General features: G+C 26.4%; 3 protein-coding genes across 6 annotated transcripts in view; 1 reads left to right on the plus strand and 2 right to left on the minus strand.

Annotated features, from left to right (window-relative positions):
* The window catches only part of LOC126902845 (uncharacterized), a 207923-nt gene that overhangs the window by 103103 nt on the left and 89649 nt on the right, over window positions 1–15171 (plus strand). The gene's annotated exons all lie outside the window — the stretch shown is intronic.
* The window catches only part of LOC126902852 (uncharacterized), a 43502-nt gene that overhangs the window by 22994 nt on the left and 5337 nt on the right, over window positions 1–15171 (minus strand). The window lies entirely within an intron of this gene.
* LOC126902861 (uncharacterized) lies at window positions 12869–13685 on the minus strand. Its single transcript, XM_050680529.1, has 3 exons — window positions 13576–13685; window positions 13280–13483; window positions 12869–13090 (listed from the first exon to the last, which is right to left on the minus strand). The coding sequence occupies exons 1-3, from the start codon at window positions 13641–13643 to the stop codon at window positions 12991–12993; spliced, it is 372 nt and encodes a 123-aa protein (XP_050536486.1). The 5' UTR covers window positions 13644–13685; the 3' UTR covers window positions 12869–12990.

The following is a 15171-nucleotide window of genomic DNA, read 5'->3' on the forward strand; positions in this document are numbered from 1 at the left end:
AAAATGTTCGAATATACTGCGTCCTTTAAACATATATCATATTAAAGCTTATTTTATGTACTATAAAATGATGGAACGCAAGCGTAAAAGTCCTCAATGTCTCTTCTTTAGAGACAGTTCAGGTAATTCAAAGCGTAATTCAAAATTATAGTTTTTAAATTAAGTATGAAATTGTGAGGCCAGCTATGATGTATGGTTCATAGTGATGGGACGTTAAGTAAAGTAGAGCAGAGAATAAGTGTTGCAGAGATGAGATTGCTTAGTTGGATGAGTGGATTGACTAGAGAAGATAAAATAAGGAACAAGTATATAAGAGTGAGTATAGGTGTAATTGAAGAAGGATGTCATTGGATGTGATTATATCACATTATGAGGATGGCTGATGTAAACGTAGATGATGTGGGAGATCGTGTCAAGTGGAAGTTTAGGATAAGGGTGGGTGATCCCAAGTAGTTGGGATTAAGGCAAGGAAAAGGAAGAAGATTACCAGAAATTCCGATGGCAATTAACATAATATGATTGTTGTTTGGGAATGTACAATTTAGCGTTTAGTTGTGTTTATACAATATAGCGTCAAATTAATTACCTACTCTATCGGTTGTATATTAATATACAATACACTTTAATGATACAATAAATAAACAAACTCACACATACACACATATGCATTTATAACATTGTGTCTAATGTAAGTATAGCATGATAAAATTAACCGTAAAATGAAAAAAATGGAAAATAAATTTTAGTACTCAAATTAAATGTAATGTAACTCGAAAAATATTTGTTTAAATGATTATTAATATATTAAAACTAAGAAAATCGACATATTTAACTTATTTTTTTTATCCTTTAAAGTTGATTTTTGTGAAAGTTAATAACTAAAAAAAAAATGATTTATTACAATAACTTTTAGCAAAATAATTTGCAAGTTTGAAATTGACATCATTAAATTAGATGATTTAAATTTATGAGAATTAAAAAAATTGTACCGTTAAGATTAATATGCAGTCAGAAAGTTTTATATTTACTATTTATTGTAAATTTATCAGAAAAGCTCAATATTTTTTTGCAGTTTTATCGTAGTAGATAACTTAAATAGAAGTAATAGTAATCATTTCCTAGTAACTTTAACTAAATGAACCAATCAAAATAAAGTTGTTAAAAAGATTTACTCAATTGAGCGTAATATAAAATTTGATTATAATTGTAAAAATCCATCGTTAAATTCAGGTAAAACTAAAAATCATTTTTTTTTAAATTTATGATTTATATAGTAAGATGTTACCAAAAAATTTGGAATGTTATAAACTGGTAGTAGCACACACAAATAGAGTTAAAAAATTAATAAATTACAAAGTAAAATTATTTACTTTTGTAGTTGAATACTTTTATCATATCAAATCTAATAAAAAATAATATCAAATGAAAGGAAATTATCTAAGGTTTCAATATAAAAAATATTATTTCGATTTGTAAATATATGAAAAGGTATAGCAGTTTTAAGTACAAAAAACATCACGATTGAACGTGATTTTTATCGCAAACAATACATTTTTTTTTTTAATTTCGACAGCCATTTGCACATAGAAGATAAGGTGTCGGGACAAATTTTTTTTTTTCATTTTATAGTACATAAAATAAGCTTTAATATGATATATGTTTAAAGGACGCAGTATATTCGAACATTTTAAAATTAAGTTGAAAAAGTTAGTTTTTGTAAAAAAGTTGCAATTTTAAATCCCCCTCTAATGAGCAGGTTAAGTGTTACATTTTCAAAAAAAATGATATCAAATGAAAAGAAAATATCTAAAGTTTTAATATAAAAATAATTATGTTGTTTTGTTAATTGAAGAAGTTATGAAAGTTTTAAGAAACAAAAGTGAAAAAAATGACAAAATTCACCAACTTTTAAATTTATAATTTTTTTGGATATTTCCCACCTTTGCGGAAAACGAGGGAAAATTTTTCAATTTTTAAGGGTAATGACTTCAACTAGATACGATTTTTGATTTTGACGTATTGTTGAAAGAAATTGTTCCAGTGAGAGCTGAGAAAAAGTTGTAAAAAAGAAAAAACATATCATGGCAAAAATAATACCTTCTCAGGTTCGCATCGAAGCTAAAAAATGTATTAATTTTCATGTAAATAATATATTCCAATTACATTTCTAATTCATGAAAAGATATTGAAATAAAAATAACATAAATAAATATGAGTTTAAAATATTTCACAATGATATTAACTAGTAAAATTAGTTTAATCTAAATTTTATTTTATTTAATGAACAATTTTTATTGCTGCAATCGTCCCTGACGTAATACTTTTAAATTTAACATCTAAAAAAATAAACTATATTTAAAATTTTTCAGTGTTTACACAGAAATAAAAAAAAATTTAATATTGTGTTAGATCCTTGTTCGGGAATAGATTTAATCCTAGTTGAGTATTTTTGTATTTTGTGGTCATTAATACAGTGTCTTCAGGTTTGCAATCTGAATTAATATCCCAATCCCAGTACTGATCATTGTCTAAAACAGCATAATTTAGTTTTGATTTCATTAATTCTTGACAATTTAAGAATTGTTTTCTTTGTGTTTTGTTGAATAAATTTATGCAACATAAATATTATCAAAGAGACGTCTAAAATGTATTACAAAAGTGACAATTTTAGGAATATTTAGTTTAATATTAAACAAACTAAATTTTTCTATATAATCTACGTTATTCTAAAATTCTAAAATTCTATCCCAAATTTCTATTTGAAACAAACAAAATCTATCTACAAATGTTAATCCAACGCTTTCGATTACATTTAGATAGTGAGTATAACATTGTATAATATTAGTATTGTTTTTAAGACACGGTTTAATGATATATCTCCTAATTTTTTACCAACTGTCCCGTTAATAGGTACAGGAACATCGATTTATTTTTTTTGCGTCCATGTCCAAGGTTTATTACATTCTCTTGGGTTGAATAAATCAGACGATACAACATCGGGATTGTCTAATATAGTATTTTCATTGTAAGGCATAGGACAACGAGCTATATCTTTTCCTTTATAATAATCTTGTTTTTGTAATTTCAACTGTATAAATGCAGGATATTCTCTGATGAGTATATTCAAATCGTTAATAGTTATAGATGTTTGATTTTCAGTATACTGTCTAAATTCATCATTTGTATAAACAATCATTACATTTGAAATGATTATTTCTAGTAAAATAATATGTATTTTGCTATAATNTCATTACATTTGAAATGATTATTTCTAGTAAAATAATATGTATTTTGCTATAATAGTTCATTTTCACCTGTTAATTAAAGTTATTCAGGCTTTAGTACAGCAACTAATTACTATAAAAAAAAAAATAGCAAATTGATCAAAGAAAAAATTGAAATATTCAATTTATGTAAGGTTTTAGACGATATTCGTTTAACTTCACTTTTAATAATTAGTATATTTTTCTTGAATATATAAAAATTTATACCTCGCAAGTGACCAATTATTTGTTTAACAAATAATATTAAATTTTTGGGATATAGTTAAATCGTAATTACTTTATATTTATCCTCGTGTAAGCGTCATAGTTGCTGGTTTACGCATTATTTATATATATTTTATATGATTAAAAAAAATAATTTATATATAAAGTGTTTGTTAAATGTCACAATCTGTCTACAAATGTTAAACCAACGCTTTTGATAAATATCTAATAGTGAGTATAACATTATATAATGTTAGTGATATTAGTACTCTTACAGTAAAATTATTCAGACACTAGTTATCCAACTTGAAATTATAAAATAAAAAACCCAGCACAGAGCACAGGGGTCGCGGCATAGTGGGACGTTGCATAGTTGGGTCCAGTATAGATTTAATCTGACAGTGATTAAAATCACTACCATAAGAAACGCTTCGATGCAAATCTATAGATAGTGTTTAATTTTAAGAAATTTATTACAAAAGCAACATCAACTTCTATTTCCTTAATTATACCCAGATTAATAATTCTTTTAATTACATATTAAATAATTTTTAAAATTAATTTTTTTCAAATTATTATGATTTTGATTTTTAATACGTTAAAAGCAATCATTTTGAACCTACTTTTTTTTGTCTTTTAAAGTGAAAGTTTTAATAAAAAAAAAAATGAATTTATTACCATAACTTTTAGCTCAACTTGCAAGTTTGTAATTGAGATTATTAAATAGAAGAAAATGAAATTTTTAAGATTAATATGCAATCAGGAAATTTTATAATTACTATTTACAGTACATTTATCAGAAAAATTCCATTTTTTTTGCATTTTATCGTAATAGATAACTGAAATAGAAATAATAGTTATCATTTCCTAATAACTTTTGTTGTTTAAAAAGATTATGCAATTGAAATATTCAGAAATTAATTAATTTTAATGATTTACTTTAACTAAATGAACCAATCAAAACAAAGTTGTTAAAAAGATTTACTCAATTAAACGTATTATAAAATTTGATTATAATTGTAAAAATCTATCGTTAAATTCAGGTGAATTCAGGTAAAAAATTAATAAATTACTTAGTAAAATTATTTACTTTTATAGTTGAATACTTTTATCATATCAAATCTAATTCGACAATGAATACTTTAAGAATATTAGAAATTAATGATTTTAATTGTTTGTATGGAAAAAGCTGGTTAAGCTACTTTTTATTTGAATAACGAATATTTTTTCGATTTTTTAGAGTAATAACTTAAACTAGATACGAATTTTAATCATTTGACATATTGTTGAAATAGTGAGTCTAGTGAGGGTTGGCAAAATAAATCGTAGCCACAAAAAGAACCACATAGTAAAATAATATTAACATGAATATAAATTTCTTCTCACGAGGGGAGACTATAGTGATAGGATCCTTTATATTTATTGAAGTTATTGAATCTAAATGAGATAAATATCAAATGATTTGAAAATTTTATTCTAACTCAAAAAAAATGCAAAATATTAATAGCCAAAGACGGTTTTGAACCTTGTACCGTAAGCATGTAAGACACAAGTGTTACCGACTCGGAAACTGTTCGTTGCTTTCGTAAATAGCCTTTAATAGGCTATTTAAACTAACTCAAATTTAAAAATTTAACCAATTAGTTATTATAAAATAAAATAAAAACAGAAAATGAATCAAACAAAAACTTAAAATATTCAATTTTTGCAAGGTTTTTGATGAGATTCGAATACTACACTTTTTAAAACTATTAAATTTTTCTTTAAAATTAAAAATTAAATTATATTTCTCAAGTAATCAATTATTTATTTAATAAATATGTTCAATTTTTGGGTTATATTTAAATCGTAACTACTTCATATTTAACTTTATGAAATCGTATTATATGGTGGTTTACCAACTATTTATAGATTTTAACGTGGTTAAAAAAAAATTGTTTGGTAAATTTTTATACTCTATATTGAAAGATTTTTAAAACATAATTAATATAAAATAAGTTTATAACACATATTATTATAAACTTATACTAACGGTTCTATGACTTAATTTTATACTTGGCTAAACTGTATTTAATGGTTATTATTATTTTTTGATGTGAAACATCTATAGCTGGGGGGTAAAAAAATTTTTGGCGTGGCGACGCGTCGCCCGCTATATATGTAAGCAACATTTCTCCCGCCACACTAAGCTTGGATACCTATTTAGTATACAGTGTTGTTTATTACGGTACACATAACCTGTGCTTTATCTAAAAAGAAAAGAATGGCGCCGAAATAACGAACGTTCGATAACACTACGTTGAAATGAGAAGTAATGATAACATTACATAATATTCGTACTGTACGTACATCATCGGATTTGTTTGGATAAACTTTTTGTTACATAATGTAAATGTGATTTATTTTATTTTAATTTTCATTAACGATTAATAAAAAATGTGTGACAGTGAAAGTGAGCAACCTCCTAAAAAGAAAACGCTTTACGACACACTATCAAGTCATCTGTAAGTTGATTATATTTCTATTATTAAAGTTTGTATTTATCAATAAGTTTTATTTTAGCTTTTGTTTAATTTTTATAATAATTTTTTTTTAGAGTAAATATTAGTAAAACTGAACGTCAAAAACGATACAGGGAGCAGAATAGACAGAAATTGAAACAGCGTGAAGCTGAAAGAAGAAAACGAATACAACATTCACAAAGTACTGCCGGGCCATCTACTTCTTCAAACACTAATATCATTGAAGTGAGTGATGAAGAAACAATATCTGTTATTTCCCAAAGTCCACCTAGTCATCTGTAAGTTTTTTATATTCATAGCATTAAATTTTGTATTTATTAGTATATTAAGTCTGTGTGTATTTCGTCTATTTAAAGCCTCGGTTAATGTAAATATAATTAAGATGCTTGAGTTTTTAAATATATTTAAGTCATATTTTACTGCCTTTTTTTTAATTACATAATTTTTTTTTTTTATAAATATTTTAGGAGCGAACAATCATTACAAAAATGGTCACAAAATATTATTATTGAAGCTGGAAATCACCAAGGTCAGTTAAACACAAGACACACCATTAATGTTAAGTAAGTTTTTATTTATCAATCTACTAGTACCACAATACACTAAGTTTTGTTTTAGTTGTTTTGTAAAAATTTTTATAATGTTTTGAATAATTTTTTTTTAGAGTAAATAATAGTAAAACTGAACGTCAAAAACGATACAGGGAGCAGAATAGACAGAAATTGAAACAGCGTGAAGCTGAAAGAAGAAAACGAATACAACATTCACAAAGTACTGCCGGGCCATCTACTTCTTCAAACACTAATAGCATTGAAGTGAGTGATGAAGAAACAATATCTGTTATTTCCCAAAGTTCATCTGGTTTGGAAAAAACACGTACAGCATCAATTCATAGAAATGAGCAAGATGATAAAATAAATGCTCTCCAAAATAAACAAGTACGTCAACAAAGATACAGAGAGCAAAACAAGGATAAATTGAAGCAGCGTGAAGCGAAAAGAAGAAGACGTTTACAAAATTTAGAAATTATTGCAGAAGTATCTAATTGTCCAAATATTGAATTTACAGAAATAATCAATGAGTTAATAATAAACGAATTAAATACAAGTTCTCGATGTGTACATGGCTTTGTAGAAATGCAGCATGAAGTGGATGAAGTATCTCAGCAAAATTCAAGCGATCAATCAACTGTAAATGTAAGTGAAATATTGAATAACGACACTCAATTTAGATACCATAAATCAGCTCATAAATATTTCAACGATAATTTTAAAAATAATGAATTTGGACATGCTTGTTCAATTTGCGACCGACTTTGGTTTGAGAAAGATTTGAAGAAACCATCTGCATCTGGATGTATAATTGACACTTTAACCATTGGGATAAATGTGGATGCACTCAAAATTTGCTCCACATGTAAATCAGCAATAGATAAAAATCACATTCCTAATTTCTCTGTTTATAATGGATTTCATTATCCAAAAGTACCACAGCATTTACCAAAAATAGATTTCATCACTGAAAGGCTTATCTCACCTCGAATTCCTTTTATGCAAATAAGAAGATTGAGACATGTTCAAGGACAATTTGGTATATACGGACAAATTATCAATGTCCCTGTTGCTGTTGACACCATGGTCCGGTCACTTCCAAGAAATGTTAATGATGAACATTGCATTTACGTACATATCAAAAAGAAAATAATTCATAAAAGTAGTTTTGTTCATGGCTTAATTAGCATCGGATCAGTTAAACAATGGTTGAATTATTTGATTAATACTCCTTTATATCAGCATTACAAAATAACAGTTGATGAATCATTTTTTAATGAAGAAGCACCACTCATTACACAACAGAATATTGATGAATTCAGTGAAAACATTGATATTGAAGAAAGCCTTACTGCTCAACAACAAACTTTAGTATGGAATGAAGAAAAATATTTAAGATTGGCACCAGGCCAACAAAATATTCCACAAAGTTTATTATTTGATGAGCATGCTGAAGAGTTGTCATTTCCGAGTATTTATATGGGACACTTTAGGAAATTTAGGGATACAGTCAATGTTACACCTTTTATGATGGCATCTAGTGAACTGCGACGTAAGGATCGTCGAGGCGTCGATCCCTATCATTTGTTATACATGGCTGTAAAAATAATGAGACTGCGAGTTCGTGACTGTTTAACAATCGCGTTTAAACATGTTGGTACAGATACCAATGTAACTAAGGAACAAGTTCAATCCGAAGATTATATTCATAACTGTATAGAGTCCAATTTAGCTTTTTTAAGGTCAATACCCAATTCAGTTTGGTACTGGTCTACAAGAAAAAAAGATTTATTTGCAATGATTCGACAGCTTGGGAAGCCAACAGCATTCATGACACTTAGCGCAAATGAAATAGGGTGGCCGGATTTATTAACATTGTTGCATAAATTGGCTGAAGAAAAAGAAGATATACAAAATTTTGTCGCATCAGAACTTAGTTTTATTCAAAAAAGTTCATTAGTTAACAATGATGCTGTAACCTGTGCTATTTATTTTAACAAACTAGTTAATGTAATAATGTCAATTTTGCAATCTAAGAAGTTTAGTCCTTTTGGTAAGTTCAGAGTTATAAACTACTTTTTGAGGATTGAATTTCAACATCGAGGGAGTCCCCACGCGCATATTCTCTTGTGGCTTGACAATGCTCCCACAGATATTCTTGGAGAAGATCAAAAACAATCTATAGAAATGATTAACAGTTTAGTGTCAGTATCAACGTCGGAAGCATCAGGAAATATCAAATTACTTACACATAAGCACACTTTTACATGATACAAAAAAATTGGCCCTACTTCTGTACAAATGTGCCGATTTGAAGCGCCATTTATGGCGTGTAAATCTACAATAATTTTATTACCGATGGAAAAAATTAATCCACTTTACAAAGAACATTTGAAAAGATATAATGAAATAAGAATCAACTTAGAAAGTAATGACTATGACAGTATTGATGATTATTATGAAAGTAATAATCTCAGATCAGATGAAGAATATAATAATATACTAAGAGCTGGTATTAATAGACCAAAAATATTTTATAAACCACATCCATCGGAAAAATGGCATAATACTTTTAATCCATTTGTTTTTAATGTATTAAAGTCAAATATGGATTTCCAGATAATTACCGAAGAGTATTCTTGTGCAGCATATGTCGTCGAATATGTAAATAAGACCAACAGAGGCATTAGCAATTTGCAACGCAAAATAATAGAAGTTATGAATGAGAATCCAGAATTTGACATTGTTGAAATAACTCGTAAAATGAGCGTCGACATGCTGAATACTATTGAGATGAGTAGTCAAGAAGCGGCTTGGTATCTTCTAAGGTTACCAATGTCTAAATCATCAGTTGTGGTTCAGTATATTAAAACTTGTTGGCCGATTGAACGGCAGAGGATAAAAAAAGCACAAAAACAAATAGATGAACTTGATGATGATTCAACTGATATTTGGAAGGAAGATTGTCACGATAAGTATCAAAAACGCCCAGAAATATACTAAAAACAGAAAAGGAGAGTACGTCACAAAGCAACACCCTCATGTTATTCGTTACAGAAATTATGATATGACTCATGATTACAATGAGTATAGAAGTGAAATGGTTACTTTACATATGCCATTTAGAAATGAAGACACAGAAATATTAGCAGATATGAAATTCACAACAATATACGATGAACACGAAAACGAAATTTTAGAAAAAAGAAAAGAATTTGAGTCAAATATTGATATTCAAAAAACAATTGATATATGCCGACAATTATGTCATGAGGATGAGCTGATGGATGACGAATCAGAAATTCGAAACTTTGGTACAAGAATTCCAGAGCCAAACCCCTTTGAAGAATTGTACAGAAATCCGAATGCTTTGGTAAATGAAGATTTACGTATAGCTACGCTTGATAACTTAGGAGCAATAGACAGAAGACTAGAAAATATCATAAGCAATGATCGTTTTTGTGAGCTCATGAGAAGCGCTAATGAAAAACAAAAAGACTTACTTTTACACGTCATTCATCACAATTTATCCGAAGAGAAGTCACCTTTACAATTATTTTTTACTGGGCCAGCTGGATGCGGAAAAACCTTTGTGATATAATTGATAATTACTAGTATTACTAGATAGTTTAACCTAAATTTGATTTTATTTAATGAACAATTTTTATTGCTACAATCATCGATGCGGTAATATTTTTAAATACAACATTTAATATAATAAACTATTTTAACAAAAACTTATTGTTTACACAGAAATAAAATAAAAATATATAAGTTATTTTGGATCCTTGTCCGGAAATAGATTGAATCCTAGTTTATCATTTTTGTATTGCGTGGTCATTATTAAAGTATCATCAGGTTTGCTATCAGAAGTCATATCCCATCTCCAGTATTCAATATTGTCTAATACAGCATAATTTAATTTTGATTGTATTAATTCCCTACAATTTAAAAACATTTTTCTCATTTTTGGGAAGTCTTCATTATTCTTTTTGCTCGTGTCATACATTTTCTTCGTGACATAGGAAACACAGTCAAGAGGTAGAGTAGAAATATAATACTGTTTAAATGCAACATAAATATTATCAAAGAGACGTCTAAAATTTATTACATTCAAGGTAATTGCAGAAATATTAGGTTTTATATTAAACAAACTAAACTTTTCTCTATAATCTATATTATTAACTAATGCTAAAATTCTATCCCAAATTTCAATTTGAAACACACAAAATCTATCTGCAAATGTTAAACCAACACTTTCAATAACATTCAAATAGTGAGTATAACATTGTATAATATTAGTATTGTTTTTAATACGTGGTTTAATGATTTCTCCTAATTTTTTACCCACAGTACCATTAATAGGTACAGGAACATCTATTTCATTTTTTCGCGTCCATGTCCAAGGTTTTTCACATTCCCTTGGGTTGAATAAATCAGACGACACAACATCGGGATCGTCTAATATAGTATTTTCGTTGTAAGGCATAGGACAACGAGCTATATCTTTTCCTGTGTAATATTCTTGTTTTTGTAATTTCAAATGTATAAATGCAGGATATTCTCTGATGAGTATATTCAAATCGTTAATAGTTATAGATGTTTGATTTTCAGTATTCTTTTTAAATTCATCATTTGTATAAACAATTATAACATTAAAAATTATTATTTGTAGTATAACAATAGATATTTTGCTATAACAGTTCATTTTTACCTGTTTCAGTAAACTTATTCAGACACTAGTTAACCAATTTTAAATTATAAAATAAAATAAAAACAGAAAATGGATCAAAGAAAAAATTAAAATATTCAATTTTATAAGGTTTTTGGTGAGATTCGTTTACTTCACTATTTAAAACTAATAAATTTTTTTTGAAAATTAAAAATTTATAATTCTGAATTATTTAATTATTTGTTTAACAAAAATGCTACATTTTTGGGATATATTTAAATCGTTATTGCTTTATATTTAATCATATGAAATCGTAATATTTGCTGGTTTACGAACTATTTATATACAGGGTGATTTTTTTATCATAATCAACTCAATTACTTAAAGAGTAATAATAATTTAAACATTTTTATTTTGGTTATCTTTAGTTACACATTATTCTTGAATTATTAACTATTTAATACTTTTTAAGTCCATCCCTTATGCCTGGTAAGGGTGTCAATTTTGTTTTTTCAAATAGGAACACATATTTTTAATTTAATAAAATGTTTGAGTTTTCAATTTAATAGTAAATGGCATTTGAATTTTTAGTATAACTTTATTTGTTTATTATATATAAATTATAAATACAGGTAGCTAATTTGATTTTTATGATTTTTATCGATATTAGCAGGTACATAGCATTGTTATTATCAATGGTAGTAAGTGACATTGTTATGAGTTTGTAAATACACTAACTGACATTACAGAAAGTATTATTAGTCCATAATTGATAATAAACAATCCGTGACTATGACAGTAATGTCATAAAAATCCAATTAGCTACCTTTATTTATAATCCCTTGTGTATTATACATGTATAATAACTCAAAAATTTGAAACTTTAAATGTTTATATCTAATAAACGAATATAGTCATATTAAAAATTCAAATGCTATTTACTATTAAATTAAAAACTCAAACATTTTATTAAATTAAAAATATGTGTTTCTATTTGAAAAACAAAGTTAACGCACTTATAAGGCATACGGGATTAACTTAAAAAGTATTACATAGTTAATAATTCAAAAATAATGTGTAACTAAAAAAAACAAAAAAAAAAAATGTTTAAATTATATTTATTCTGCAAGTAATTGAGTGGGTTATGATAAAAAAATCAACCTGTATATATATATATATATATATATATACCTCGTTAAAGAAAAAAATGTTTTTTGGGAAATTATCATATTAAAAGATTTTTAAAACATAATTTATATGAAATAAGTTTGTGATAATGTGAAGGTTCTAATACTTATGATTCTTAGCGAGGTATCATCGGGTATTATTATTTCAAAAGGTTATGGGGTTTGATGTGATTAGTTTATCGTTATATGACTCGATGATGGGATATTTTTGATCCTATGAGAAACCCTACCATGATGACGTTATTACGACCTCAAATTCGGAATCAGAAACCTCAAAAACGTATAGTAAACATGGTCAGACTCCCGAAACCGAAAGTTGATTTTTTCTCTATGGTTATGTTATTTTATATTTTATAAGCTAATTAAATATATAATATGTTACCATTTAAAAAAAATAATAATAACCATAAAATACAGTTTAGCCAAGTATAAAATTAAGTCGTTTTTGAAGTTCAGTTTTATTATTATTTACTCTAAAAAAAAATTATTCAAAACATTATAAAAATTTTTACAAAACAACTAAAACAAAACTTAGTGTATTGTGGTACTAGTAGATTGATAAATAAAAACTTACTTAACATTAATGGTGTGTCTTGTGTTTAACTGACCTTGGTGATTTCCAGCTTCAATAATAATATTTTGTGACCATTTTTGTAATGATTGTTCGCTCCTAAAATATTTATAAAAAAAAAAAATTATGTAATTAAAAAAAAGGCAGTAAAATATGACTTAAATATATTTAAAAACTCAAGCATCTTAATTATATTTACATTAACCGAGGCTTTAAATAGACGAAATACACACAGACTTAATATACTAATAAATACAAAATTTAATGCTATGAATATAAAAAACTTACAGATGACTAGGTGGACTTTGGGAAATAACAGATATTGTTTCTTCATCACTCACTTCAATGATATTAGTGTTTGAAGAAGTAGATGGCACAGCAGTACTTTGTGAATGTTGTATTCGTTTTCTTCTTTCAGCTTCACGCTGTTTCAATTTCTGTCTATTCTGCTCCCTGTATCGTTTTTGACGTTCAGTTTTACTAATATTTACTCTAAAAAAAAATTATTATAAAAATTAAACAAAAGCTAAAATAAAACTTATTGATAAATACAAACTTTAATAATAGAAATATAATCAACTTACAGATGACTTGATAGTGTGTCGTAAAGCGTTTTCTTTTTAGGAGGTTGCTCACTTTCACTGTCACACATTTTTTATTAATCGTTAATGAAAATTAAAATAAAATAAATCACATTTACATTATGTAACAAAAAGTTTATCCAAACAAATCCGATGATGTACGTACAGTACGAATATTATGTAATGTTATCATTACTTCTCATTTCAACGTAGTGTTATCGAACGTTCGTTATTTCGGCGCCATTCTTTTCTTTTTAGATAAAGCACAGGTTATGTGTACCGTAATAAACAACACTGTATACTAAATAGGTATCCAAGCTTAGTGTGGCGGGAGAAATGTTGCTTACATATATAGCGGGCGACGCGTCGCCACGCCAAAAATTTTTTTACCCCCCAGCTATAGATGTTTCACATCAAAAAATAATAATAACCATTAAATACAGTTTAGCCAAGTATAAAATTAAGTCATAGAACCGTTAGTATAAGTTTATAATAATATGTGTTATAAACTTATTTTATATTAATTATGTTTTAAAAATCTTTCAATATAGAGTATAAAAATTTACCAAACAATTTTTTTTTAACCACGTTAAAATCTATAAATAGTTGGTAAACCACCATATAATACGATTTCATAAAGTTAAATATGAAGTAGTTACGATTTAAATATAACCCAAAAATTGAACATATTTATTAAATAAATAATTGATTACTTGAGAAATATAATTTAATTTTTAATTTTAAAGAAAAATTTAATAGTTTTAAAAAGTGTAGTATTCGAATCTCATCAAAAACCTTGCAAAAATTGAATATTTTAAGTTTTTGTTTGATTCATTTTCTGTTTTTATTTTATTTTATAATAACTAATTGGTTAAATTTTTAAATTTGAGTTAGTTNTATAAGACATAAGAAATTAAACTTATTAAAATTCTTAATTTTTTTAAAGTCGAAAAAGTAATTTTTAAATTTGAGTTAGTATAAATAGCCTATTAAAGGCTATTTACGAAAGCAACGAACAGTTTCCGAGTCGGTAACACTTGTGTCTTACATGCTTACGGTACAAGGTTCAAAACCGTCTTTGGCTATTAATATTTTGCATTTTTTTTGAGTTAGAATAAAATTTTCAAATCATTTGATATTTATCTCATTTAGATTCAATAACTTCAATAAATATAAAGGATCCTATCACTATAGTCTCCCCTCGTGAGAAGAAATTTATATTCATGTTAATATTATTTTACTATGTGGTTCTTTTTGTGGCTACGATTTATTTTGCCAACCCTCACTAGACTCACTATTTCAACAATATGTCAAATGATTAAAATTCGTATCTAGTTTAAGTTATTACTCTAAAAAATCGAAAAAATATTCGTTATTCAAATAAAAAGTAGCTTAACCAGCTTTTTCCATACAAACAATTAAAATCATTAATTTCTAATATTCTTAAAGTATTCATTGTCGAATTAGATTTGATATGATAAAAGTATTCAACTATAAAAGTAAATAATTTTACTAAGTAATTTATTAATTTTTTACCTGAATTCACCTGAATTTAACGATAGATTTTTACAATTATAATCAAATTTTATAATACGTTTA

The sequence above is a fragment of the Daktulosphaira vitifoliae genome, unplaced genomic scaffold (assembly GCF_025091365.1).
Source record: "Daktulosphaira vitifoliae isolate Bord-2020 unplaced genomic scaffold, ASM2509136v1 Scaffold_3, whole genome shotgun sequence".
Taxonomy (NCBI): Eukaryota; Metazoa; Arthropoda; class Insecta; order Hemiptera; family Phylloxeridae; genus Daktulosphaira; species Daktulosphaira vitifoliae.